Source organism: Mustela putorius, unplaced genomic scaffold (genome assembly GCF_011764305.1).
Source record: "Mustela putorius furo isolate JIRA1106 unplaced genomic scaffold, ASM1176430v1.1 tig00003834_pilon_pilon_pilon, whole genome shotgun sequence".
In the NCBI taxonomy this organism is placed as follows: Eukaryota; Metazoa; Chordata; class Mammalia; order Carnivora; family Mustelidae; genus Mustela; species Mustela putorius.
Genome location: NW_025421987.1, coordinates 104756280 through 104769785, shown reverse-complemented (window position 1 = coordinate 104769785; position 13506 = coordinate 104756280). Strand labels below are relative to the sequence as shown.

At 35.6% G+C, this 13506-nt stretch overlaps 1 protein-coding gene across 5 annotated transcripts in view; it reads left to right on the top strand.

The window, feature by feature from the left end:
• Positions 1-13506, top strand: part of NCK1 (NCK adaptor protein 1) — an 80284-nt gene that overhangs the window by 48913 nt on the left and 17865 nt on the right. For 4 of the 5 annotated variants that reach the window (XM_004762449.3, XM_004762450.3, XM_004762448.3 and 1 more), the window contains one exon: positions 3759-4002. In XM_004762449.3, the coding sequence (XP_004762506.1) occupies positions 3777-4002 (226 nt within the window). In that variant the 5' untranslated portion in view covers positions 3759-3776. Of the gene's footprint in view, positions 1-3758; positions 4003-5907; positions 6514-13506 lie in introns of those variants that run through there. The other variant, XM_004762447.3, reaches the window with a different exon arrangement.

Sequence of the window (13506 nt, the reverse complement as noted above, 5' to 3'; positions counted from 1 at the left end):
CATGTCATCTGTAAATAAGGAGAGTTTTATTTCTTCTTTATCTGATCTATATGCCATTTATATCGTTTTCTGCCTTGCTGAGCTAGCTAAAACTTGTAGCGCTTTGCTGAGTAAGAATAGTGAGAGCACATACCTGCCTTGTTCTTGATTGTAGGAGGAAGGCATCTCTTTTACCATTAAGTAGTTGTTAGCTGTAGGTTTTTGTAGATCCTATTTATCAGGTTGAGGAAGTTCCCTTCTATTTCTGTTTTTCTGAGAACTCTTATCATGGGGGTTGAATTTTGCCAGATGCTTTTTCTGCATTGAGTAATATGCTCATATGATTTTTCTTAGCTTGTTAATGTGGTGAATTATACTAATTAATTTTATATATTGAACCAGCTTTGCTTCCCTGGAAAAACCCTACTTGGTCATGGAGTATTAATTCTTTTTCTATACTGCTGAATTCTGTTTGCTAATATTTTGTTAAGGATTTTTGGATCTATATTAATGAGGGGTATTGGTTGGTAATTTCCTCTTTTTATACTGTTTAGTTTTGACATCAGTTAATATCAATTTCAAAGGTAAATTGGGCAGTATTTCCCCATTTCCCTTCTACTATTTTTTAGAAGGGATTATTTAGAATTGGTGTAAATTCTTTAAATAATTGGTAGAATTCTTGAGAAATCATCTAGACCTGGAGATTTCTTTTTGGAGGTGGAATTTTCAAGTTACGAATTTAATTTCCTGAATAGTTACAGGGCTATTCATATTATCCGTTTCATATTGAGTGTGTTTTGGTACTTTTGTTTGTTTGTTTTTGAAAAATTGGTCCAGTTCCTCTAAATTGTTGAATTTGTGTGTGTAGAGCTGTTTGTAGCATTCCCTTATTATCCTTTTGATTGGAGGAGAGAGCTTTGACTAACCCAAATATAGCTTAGAAAGTAGGGTCAGTCCCCATGAGTTGCATGGCTAATACAATAATAGTAAGTTGACAATTGGAAGGATAATTGGGATATTGATAGGAAAGTAGTAGTACAACCTACAGTAGTGTCATATCAACTCTAATTTTCTATAGAATGTAATTTGCTGGTTTTATGTGATTATTCTTCTAGATGAATTTTAAAGTCAGTTTGTCAAGTTTCAAAAGAAATTCCTTTGGGGCCTAGGATTAAATTTCATTAAATTTGTAGATTACTTATAAGGGTGTGGGTGTACAGGTTCCCACAGGGAAGGAATCAGAGTCGGTGTTCAAGTATGCCAGAAAAAAAACCCTCTGCTTTCTCTTGCCTCAGAAAGTCATCACTCATTGTAAATTTTTTGTATCATGAACTAGTAATTATTTATCCTTGGTTATAACTTTTTATTTGTGAGTAATTTCAAACAGAAAAATTATAAGAATACAAATTGATTTTTCTGGTTTCTCTATTCATTATTTTTTGAATACCACATCATCTTCTTATTTTAGCATTATTAGTTATTTCACTGCTGTATACACATGAGTCATTCTTTCAGGAGAATATGTGGTAGGTTTTGAGGCCTTGCAGTGCCCCCCAAAAGCATCTACCTTCTAACCACAATGTATCTGTACTTTAATGCTAGTGGATGTTGAATTCTAGATTAAAATCATTTCTTTGGGGCGCCTGGGTGGCTCAGTGGGTTGAGCCGCTGCCTTCGGCTCAGGTCATGGTCTCGGCGTCCTGGGATCGAGCCCCGCATCGGGCTCTCTGCTCCGCGGGGAGCCTGCTTCCCTTTCTCTCTGCCTGCCTCTCTGCCTATTTGTGATCTCTGTCTGTCAAATGAATAAATGAAATCTTAAAAAAAAAAAAAAAGTTAAAAAAAAATCATTTCTTTGAAAATATTGAACAGCTTACTTTGTTGTTGAGAAAAAAGAATGCTGGGACTCCTGAGTGGCTCAGTTAATTGTCTGCCTTCAGCTCAGGTGATGATCCCAGAATCCTGGGATCCAGTCTCACATCTGGCTCTCTGCTCAGCAGGGGGCCCACTTCTCCCTCTGCCTGTGGATACATGCACTCTCTCTCTCTGACAAATAAATAATAAAATCTTAAAAAAAAAAAAAAAAGAAAAAGAAAAAGAAAGGGGATTCTATTCAATATCCAAACCTGAAAGCTGAATTTATTTGCCTGCTAAGCCAAGGGTAGCTGTTATGTAAAATAAATCTCTCTGAAAGCTTGGAGCTTATCTAATAAATTCAAGAGTGAGTTAGGCTTGTAATTTTCCTTTCTTTGTTCTCAAAGAGTTTGTATAAATTGGAAGTACTTGTTCTTTGAATTTTAATAAAACTTGCGTATAAACCATGTGGTCCTGCTGTTCATTATGGGAAGATTTCTTTCTTTCTTTCTTTCTTTCTTTCTTTCTTTTAAAAAAGATTTTATTTTTATTTATTTGACAGAGATCACAAGTAGGCAGAGCAGCAGGCAGAAAGAGAGGAAGGGGGAACAGGCTCCCCACCGAGTAGAAAGCCCAGTGTGGGGCTTGATCCCAGGACTATGGGATCATGACCTGAGCTGAAGGCAGAGGCTTTAACTTACTGAGCCACCCAGGTGCCCCATGGGAAGATTTTTTAATGACTGATTGAATGTTACTATTTCTTTAATTTTTATTTTTCTATACATTTGTACATTTTAGTTTCAGATTTATTGGTAAAGTTGTTTTGGATATTGCCAGGTGATCTGAATGTCTGTTGCATCTCTAATTATGACTCCCTTTTTATTCCTGGTATTTGGGTGTGTTTTTTTTCCTGAAATTTTTTCATTTATAAGTCTTGCTAGAACTATGTCCATTTGTTAGTCATGACAAATAACTACTTTTTGTTCTGTTGAGCTTTCTCCTGTGTCTTTGTTTTCTGTTTCATAAACTTGTACTTTATTTGTATTATTTCATTTTTCTGCTTTATATTCTTCTACTTTTCTAACTGTTTAAGACATACTCAGTTCACTATTTTTTTTTCTGATGTTCACTGATTTTTCTGATTTTCACTGTTTCTTTGATGTAACTATTTCCAGCTAGAATCTCTATATACTCCTTTTGCTGCATCCAACAAGTTTGGTTATATAAGTCTTTTTATTATTTTACTCCTATAACTATTTTCACAATGCTATTATAATTTCTTCTTTGATACATAAAGTTTTAGAAGTTCCCAAACAGGAGATTTTTAAGAAGCTCTCTGTGATGATTGTCAGAGAATATGGTTGTAGGATACCAAGTACATGAAAGTTATTAAGACTTTCTCTATCACCTCACATAGGTAATTTTTATATATGTTCCATTTCTATTATTCTGCTGGGAAGTAATATTTGTGTATGTTTATTAGACTTAATGGTTTTGATGTCAGTTTTTATCTAGCCTTATTAATTTTTTTGTATCCTTGATTTATTATTAAGTAAATATGTTAAAAATTGTCCTCTCTGACTGGATTTGTCACATTTTTGTGTGGTTCTATCAGTCTATTTTGGAAATATGTTAATAAGTACATACAAGTTTGGCTGTTATGTATATTTAATAAAACCTTCAATTGTGTAGTGAACTTCTTTATTACTGGGAATGGTTTGCCTTTATGGTTTGTCCTTTTTGTGTATTAATATAGCCACACCAGTTTTTGTCTTGATTAATATTTGATAAATATTGGTATTGCCTGTTTCTGTTTTTCATATTTTTCCTTTTAGTCTTTCAGTTCTTGGGTTTTTACATGTGTCTTTTTTTGAAAAGCATGTAGACTACTACTAGACCTTATAAGAATGTTTTGTATGTGGTTACAGTGCTGAAGCTGCTGAAAGATGGCAGAAGAAGTGGTGGTAGTAGCCAAATTTGATTATGTAGCCCAACAAGAACAAGAGCTGGACATCAAGAAGAATGAGAGATTATGGCTTCTGGATGACTCTAAGTCCTGGTGGCGAGTTCGAAACTCCATGAATAAAACGGGTTTTGTGCCTTCTAACTATGTGGAGAGGAAAAACAGTGCTCGCAAAGCATCTATTGTAAAAAATCTGAAGGATACTTTAGGTAAGTTATTTTTGTATTAAAACACCAATAATGCTTTCTTTTAAGTGGATGCTAGAGCTTGGTTCTTTGTGTAGAATTTTGGAAGCATTGGGTAAAATAGAAAGGCCAAGATTAGAATTTCAGATATGCCAGGTTAAGTTTGCTCATAGCAGATACTGAGCCAAGTCAGAAGAGCATTAAAGGCCATAAGTGTTAATGGGCAATTTCTGTAAATCTAGCTGGTGTTCAAGGGCCAGACCTGGGTGGTGCCAGTGAGTAGGATTGAATCAGATCCTCTAGCCAGGACCCCTTGAACTGTGACTGCCTGTTGAAGTTAGGTAAATTCTACGTCTAATTGAGAGAGAGATAAATGAGGGAGATTCAGAATTACCTCCTTCACATTAAGGCCATTTTTAAAATATGGAACATTGCTGTATTTTAACATTTAATAGCTTACATTTTGAATAATGCTTTTAAGAACAAACTATTACTTCATTTTGCATTTGATAAAAAGAGTTTTAAATTGAAGATTATTACTGTAGGTTAGCATCTACAAAGCTGATTTCTTATTTTGTTTTTCTTTTTCCCCCCTTTTCTTTCTCTAACTGTAAAATTTGTTTGTTTTTACTAGCTCTCCATCAGGGCCAGAGATAATGGAACCCACCTCACAGAGGCTTGGCTGAGCTGATAGGAAGGAAATATGCACAGATGAGGACTGGCCTCTTTCTTTTTTCTTTTAATTAAACTCTCCTTGGCTGACAGGAAGGAATGGGAGGGACAGAATTTCATTTTTGGTATTCAGGAAAACAGACTGTTACTTAATGGTTCTTTGTATATATGTGGACAAGAAAGTTAAATTTCTCTTTGCAAACACAGTTTGGGAGTAATGTGGCATGATTGACAAATACGAAATATTACTAACTACTTTATATTAGCTTTATTTTTTATTTGGCCTTATTAGTCTAGAGTGTTCTTTCAGTTAACATCAATAGAAGACAGATCTTTTATTTTTAACACTGTAAAATAGCCCAAACTAAAATATAGTACAACTCAAAGTAAATGTAAAACACTGGAATATTGGTTTGTGAGTGAATAACATTTCTAGTATTTTAAAGGTAGTTTAATAAATGAAGTTACCAATCTGAGTTTTCTTTTTCTTTTTTTTTTTTTTTTAAAGATTTTATTTATTTTATTTGACAGAGAGAGAGATCACAAGTAGGCAGAGAGGCAGGCAGAGACAGAGGGGGAAGCAGGCTCCCTGTTGAGCAGAGAACCCGATGTGGGGCTCAATCCTAGGAGTCTGGGATCATGACCTGAGCTGAAGGCAGCAGCTTAATCCACTCAGCCACTCAAGCGACCCCCAATCTGAGTTTTCACTATGATTTTTAACTGCTGTATCTGAGATTACATTTTATTTAGATTTTTAAGTTTTGCAAATAAGACCATTATTATTTTTTAAGTGAAGGACAAATCAGAAAGAGCTTATTCTTGATTATCTGAAGAGACCATAGTTAGAACCAGGAATACTTCTGATTTTGTAAATATTGGACACTTATTTAAAGCATGTAGATCAGAGGTATTGGAGAAAGTTAAGGTAACTTGGTATCAAGAAAGTATGCCTCATCTTTATGAAGGCACAACAGGGATTAGGACTTTACCTAGACTTTTTTATTCCCTTTTCAAAGGATACTGGTATCCTGGGACTGGATATGTTTAAATGTTTAAACAGAATACTGTGAAAAAACCTATTATCATAGAGCAAAATGGAAATATATCCCAGTTTTATATAGTACTGCATATAAACTTAAAAAGCCCAACTAGATAGGATTTTTATTGTTTGTCAATATGCCTGGGAAAGCTTCCATACTGTTTTCTGACATTATTGAGACAGTTTTGGAAAGATTTTTTTTATCTATTTAAGTCCTAGAATATCTCTTTAAACTTTATTACTATATTACAGATATTGCAGGATACTTGAAAACATTCTGTTTTAAGTTACTGATCTTTAGTTCTCCTGTATAATGATGTGATTCCAACTTTTGTATGGGATAGCTTTCTGTTTCTCAGAATTTCTGAACCCCTTTTTGGTAACTTAAGTGTCCCATGTGGTTAATGGATTTGTTTCACAATGATTGTGCTGGTGGAGACATTGTTTGAAAGATAAGAAAGAGAGGGAGAAAACAAAGGAGAGATGAATGCGTGAATATATTTTTAACTATTGAAAATACATGCTTTAAAGCTTCTTCTAAAATAAGTCTGAATAATAAGGTAACTTTGTGGCCATGATGATGTACTTGTTTTACAGGTTGTATTATAGTTCAGGGGGAGAAGTTTTAGACAGAAGCCTCAGAAAAACTTTCTGTTGCCTGGGTGTAGGCCAAGTCACATGGATTGGGTGTGGGGAGTTTCAGTGTTGCAGAACAGACCAGGAAGCTCACAGAATTATCCTGAGCTGTGTTGACAAACTGACAAAAGAGAACACGGGATTTTTATTCAAAATGGATTGGTTAAACGTCTTTAAAGATTTTTTCAGTAAGTTTATCTATTTATTAAATCCATAGTTTTCTTGTAGTTTTTTAATTAGATTTTTCACTTTTGTGAATTTAAAGAAAAACTGTATGGATCCTGATGTGTTTCTATAATAGGCTGGTGCTTTACGTTGTTTATGAAACATAAGCTAAATGATTGGTGATACTTCAAATAATACTAGTTTAGACTTGATAAGTAATAGGTTTTAAAATGTTTTATCATCAGTGTTTGAAAGTAAAGAGAAAGGATATAAATGAGTTTGCAGGCAGTTTTGCTTTGGTAACTTTGAACTTAGAATAGACATTTGAAGTGAATTAAATTATAAACATTAAAAATATGAGGAAAAGAAAGGATTAGGTGAGCAAGTTCTTCTGTCCTCAGTATTTGAATCAACATAAATATTGTTTTAGTACTTTTTACTTATATTTTAGAGGAATGAAACAGAAGATAACATTTAATAAAGCAATATAGAGAATGTTTTGATTTAATCAATGTAGGATTGCTAGAAATTGCCCTTTTGGTGATTGCAAGATTTGATATTTTGAAATGAGTCTTGAGAAGAGCTGCATACAGAGAAAATAAAAACACTGAAACTTGTGAATTACTGGGATTGTTTTGAGTTCAGGTCAAAATGTAACACTGATACTAACTTAACCAGAGCTTAATGTGTGTTTTTGCTAATGGCCTTTTTATAATCTTATGAGAGTGAACTTGATTTAATCTCTTTGAATATTTGTTTGGTGTTTCTAGAAAAATGAATAGAGGGGTTGTTGTAAAAGTCTCATGCGTAAGGAATCTAAGGAAACCAAGAGTAACCTGTTGAGAGATTTCATTTTTAGGCAGAATGGAAAAGGAGCAAGTACTTTATTGAGAAAGAATGTCATAATTGTAATATTAAGACTCATTTGTTTCTTTAGTTAATTTTGGTGGCCAAGTGAATTCTTCTGGAATATATGTCTTTTGTTTACTTTTGGAAAGTTAATACATTTTTAGATCCACTTTTTGGGTTATTTTCCTTTTGGAAAGTTACTAATTTATTCATTTATCAACATATTTTCCTTGGGAGCCTACTGCAAGCCAGACAACAAATACAGAATGAAAAACTAAGACTAACTTTCATAGAATTTACATGGTGAGGAGGTTGTTATTTTAATATTAATATGGTGGATTTCATATCTTGGTTTAATCATAAGTGTTGGTTGCTTTGTGGTCATAAGTGACCATAAATCAACCAGAAATGGTGTCAAAAGAATATAATAGATCATTGGTATGGTGATTCATTATATACCATCAATACAATGATAAAGTTATCATTCTCTCTGTTGTCTCAGAAAGTCAATAATCTTAAATACATTTGTAGACCTGAGGGTGAGGGTTTAAGATTTGCAACCAAGATACTCCTTTTTTTCATTAACTGCAGCAAGCCAAAATTTATATTTATTTTGCTTTGCAGTAGAAGATATGTGTTCCATGTGTAGTGGCTAGAATAAACAAAGAGGGTACAGTATTTTAGATAAAACAATAATAAAAAATAATTTCTCTTTCATGTAGATGAACAGATAAAAATACAAAAATTTAAATAAAAATTTGTGCTGGAAAGAACACCATATATTTGTATTTAGAATTCCCTAATTTTGCTCCCAGATATACCACTTTTAATCATGTGGCAAAGACTGTGTAACTAAACTTTCCTGATTTCTTGTTATTTGTAAAGGAGAGTTGGGCAAGACTAGATGATCCTGGAAAGTCCCTTCTAATGCTAAAAGTCTTATAGCCCTGGTAAAACAACTGATCAGTATACGTGTGATAGAAATCAGGAAAGTCCATGAGGGAGAAACTGTGAAGAAGTAGGAACTAAAAACCAGAACTACAGTTCCTTAAAGAATTAGAATAAGTAATACTTGCTTTGGCCTCATTCTCTTGAACATTTATTTAGTCAGTGATTTAGATAGAGGGAAGATGACATGCTTAAAGAAAAGAAGACTAAGTCCGAAAGAAACATATATTTGAAAGGTAAAAACTAAAATAGAAATAAAGTGAATTAGGGGCAGGCATTATAATGTAAAATTCTACATTAAGTTTTTAAAGGGAATTGAAGAGATTGCTGAAAACCTGGCCTGGCAGGACTTTTTATGAGTAAAATCTGCTATGAGGTCACGATATGGGGGTCATGGGATTGAGCCCAGCATTGGGCTCCAAGATTCTCTTTCCCTCTCTCTGCCCTTCCCCCACCTCTAAAAAATTAAAACAAGACTGCTATGTTACTGTGGGTACTAAAGAATTTCAGTGCAGTTCATGATAGCATTGATTCAGATCTATGTAGTTAAAGTGAAAGTATACAAATAGCTACTTTATGTGTGTGCTGGCCAAATGAAACATGACATAGTTTATCTACTTTGGATAGATATACTTTAACAGTGGCATTGAGAAACTTGGATACTTCCAAATACTGTATCTAGTATATCAAGGATTTGGAAACCAGGTTATATAAAAGTAGTTATGTGTGCAAAGATTTGCTTTAAGGAAAAGATAACTGTCATGTGACCGGAATATTTACAGTGCTTAACCAGATTCTTCAAAACTTGGAGGAGTTAATAATACAGTGTTTTGGTCAAAAAATAGTGCTGTAGGAGGAGAGAAGACAGACCAGTGGGTAGGAGTGCAGGGCAGTTTGGAAGCTGTACTTTGTTCTTTGAACAAAGCTAATGATAAAAATGACTGCCTCTCTTTTGAGTGAGCACATCCTCAGTGCTCAGACCTGAACATTCCCTCCCAACCCTGGCAAAGTCTAGCTATAAAATGCAATAATAAAGATTTAAGTGTTTTTGAAAAATTAAATGCCAGAAGCACTAGGAGTAATAACTACCATTGATTAATGGAGTGCCTGCTATGTGCTGTGTACTATGCTAGGTGCTTTACATATAAACTTCTTTAAACAGATGTTAAAAGGTAGGTTCCTACACACCACCATTTCACAAACCTGGAAACTGGAGTTTAATGAAGATTAAATAACTCAACCAAGATCAGATTAACTAGTAAGTACCAGGACTAAAATTTAAATTTAGAAGTTTTTGTTGTTATTAGTTTGCCTTATATACCCATTAGGACTAAAGAGTAGAGAAATAATTAGAATCAGATAAGCAGTGGATTAGAAAGATTTGATGCAAAAGGACTAAGATTAGGATGATTGTGGAGAACTAACTGTGAAGTTGAGAAGAATTTAGAAAAGTTAATACCTTGGTCTGGGGGACCCTCCTTGTTGTAGATGATTTCCTTGAAAGAGATACTGATGTAAAGCACTTTTCCATGTATTTCCTCATTGGTAACAGGAAATTGGAAATAGCATTTTTTTAGCAACAGAGACAAAGGGCAATAAACAGGTTCTTCTCAAAGAATTGTAAGCAGAGGAGAAAAAAGCAGGCTATCGATTATGCATGTATTTGTCATTCACATGATAAACACTAATAGAACACTTAATATGGGCCAGGCAGTGGGGGTAGAGAAGTGATTAAAAACTTGGTGTTTGAGGACTGGAGTCAAGATGGCGGAGAAGTAGCAGGCTGAGACTACATCAGGTAGCAGGAGATCACCTAGATAGCTTATCAAACCATTGCAAACATCTACAAATCCAACGGGAGATAGAAGAGAAGAAGAACAGCAAATCTAGAAACAGAAAATCGACCACTATCTGAAAGGTAGGACCGGCGGAGAAGTGAATCCAAAGCAATGGGAAGATAGACTGTGTCGGGGGAGGGGCCGACACAGCAAAGGGCGGAGCAACAGAGCACAAAATCAGAACATTTAAAAGTCTGCTCCACTGAGGGACATAGCTCCAGAGGATAAAGCAGGGTGAAGCCCACAAGGGGCCCAGCGTCGCCCTAGGTTCCGCAGGGTCACAGAAGGATCGGGGGTGTCTGAGTGTCCCAGAGCTCGCAGGTATTAGACTGGGGAAGCCGGGTACAGAGACAGAGCTGAGGAGTGAGCTTTAACCTCAGGATTACCTTGAACCAGTCGCAGGCTGGGTGAGTTTGGAGCATGGCTAGAGGCCAGGGAGACGGGAGTGATTGGGCTCTTCTCTTTGAGGGTGCACTGAGGAGTGGGACCTGGTCTCTTGGCTCCTCCGGGAGGGAGAGACTGGGAGGCCACCATTTTCATTCCTGTCCTCCGGAACTCTATGGAAAGCGTTCAGGGGACAAGAGCTCCCAAAAGTGAACCCGAGCAGATTACTTAGCCTGGCCCCTGGTAAGGGTGGTACAATTCCGCCTCGGGCAAAGACACTTGAGAATCAGTACAACAGGCCCCTCCCACAGAAGATCAACAAGAAATCCACCCAAGACAAACTACACCTACCAAGGAGAGCAGCAGAATTCCAGGAGGAAAAGCAAAGCATGGAACTCATGGCTTTCTCCCCATGATGCTTTAGTCTTGCGGTTAATTTAAATTTTTTTTTTTAATTTTTTTTCTTCTAAATTTTTTTAACTTTTACCTTTTTCTTTTTTAATGTTTTTTAACTAGTTTATCTAATACATATATTTTTTTCTTTTTTTAAATTTTTTTTTCCTGAACTTATTTTTATCCCCTTTGTCCCTCCCACAATTTGGGGTCTCTTCTGATTTGGTTAGAGCGCATTTACCTGGGGTCTTTGCACCCTTTCAGTATTTTATTTGCTCCTTCATATACGCTTATCTGGACAAAATGACAAGGCGGAAAAACTCACCACAAAAAAAAAAAAAAAAACACAAGAGGCAGTACTGAAGGCTATGTTCCTAATCAATACAGACATTGGTAATATGCCAGATACAGAGTTCAGAATGACGATTTTCAAGGTTCTATCCGGGCTCAAAAAAGGCATGGAAATATTAAAGAAATCCTCTCTGGAGAGATAAAAGCCTTTTCTGGAGAAATGAAAGAACTAAAATCTAACCAAGTTGAAATTGATAAAGCTGTTAATGAGGTGCAATCAAAAATGGAGGCTCTTACTGCTAGGATAAATGAGGCAGAAGAAAGAATTAGTGATATAGAAGACCAAATGACAGAGAATAAAGAAGCTGAGCAAAAGAGGGACAAACAGCTACTGGGCCACGAGGGGAAAATTCAAGAGATAAGTGACACCACAAGACCAAACAACATTAGAGTAATTGGGATTTCAGAAGAAGAAAGAGAAAGGGGAGCAGAAGGTATACTGGAGAGAATTATTGGAGAGAATTTTCCTAATATGGCAAAGGGAACAAGCATCAAAATCCAGGAGGTGCAGAGAACCCCCCTCAAAATCAACAAGAATAGGTCCACACCCAGTAACCACTAGTAAAATTTACAAGTCTTAGCGACAAAGAGAAAATCCTGAAAGCAGTCCGGGAAAAGAAGTCTATAACATACAATGGTTTATTAGATTGGCAGCAGAGTTACTGACAGAGACCTGGCAGGCCAGAAAGAACTGGCATGATATATTCAGAGCACTAAATGAGAAAAAACATGGCGGCCAAGAATGCTATATCCAGATAGGCTGTCACTGAAAATAGAAGGAGAGAAAAAAGCTTCCAGGACAAACAAAAACTGAAAGAATTTGCAAACATCAAACCAGCTCTACAGGAAATATTGAAAGGGGTCCTCTAAGCAAAGAGAGAGCCTAAAAGTAGTAGATCAAAAAGGAACAGAGACAGTATACAGTAACAATCGCCTTATAGGCAATACAATGGCACTAAATTCATATCTCTCAATAGTTACCCTGAATGTTAATGGGCTAAATGCCCCAATCAAAAGACACAGGGTATCAGAATGGATAAAAAACCAAAATCCATTTATGTGTTGCCTACAAGAAACTCATTTTAGACCCGAAGACACCTCCGGATTTAAAGTGAGGGGGTGGAAAATAATTTACCATACTAATGGACATCAGAAGAAAGTAGGGGTGGCAATCCTTATATCAGATCAATTAGATTTTAAGCCAAAGACTATAATGAGAGATGAGGAAGATACTATATCATACTCAAAGGATCTGTCCAACAAGAAGATATAACAATTTTAAATATCTATGCTGCTAATATGGGAGCAGCCAACTATATAAACCAATTAATAGCAAAATTAAAGAAACACATCAACAATAATACAATAATAGTAGGGGACTTTAACACTCCCCTCACTGAAATGGACAGATGATCCAAGCAAAAGATCAACAAGGAAATAAAGGCCTTAAATGACACACTGGACCAAGTGGACATCACAGATATATTCAGAACATTTCATCCCAAAGCAACAGAATACACATTCTTCTCTGGTCCTCATGGAACATTCTCTAGAATAGATCACATCCTGGGTCATAAATCAGGCCTAAACCGATATCAAAAGATTGGGATCATTCCCTGCATATTTTCAGACCACAATGCTCTGAAGCTAGAACTCAATCACAAGAGGAAATTTGGAAAGAACCCAAATACATGGAGACTAAATAGCATCCTTCTAAAGAATGAATGGGTCAAGCAGGAAATTAAAGAAGAATTGAAAAAACTTCATGGAAACAAATGATAATGAAAACACAATTGTTCAAAATCTGTGGGACACAGCAAAGGCAGTCCTGAGAGAAAAATATATAGTGGTACAAGCCTTTCTCAAGAAACAATAAAGGTCTCAGGTGCACAACCTAAGCCTACACGTAAAGGAGCTGGAGAAAGAACAAGAAAGAAACCCTAAACCCAGCAGGAGAAGAGAAATCATAAAGATCAGAGCAGAAATCAATGAAATAGAAACCAAAAAAACAATAGAACAAATCAACGAAACTAGGAGCTGGGTCTTTGAAAGAATTAATAAGATTGATAAACCCCTGGCCAGACTTACCAAAAAGAAAAGAGAAAGGACCCAAATAAATAAAATCATGAATGAAAGAGGAGAGATCACAACTAACACCAAAGAAATACAAACAATTATAAGAACGTGCTATGAGCAACTCTACACAAACAAATTTGACAATCTGCAAGAAATGGATGCATTTCTAGAGACATA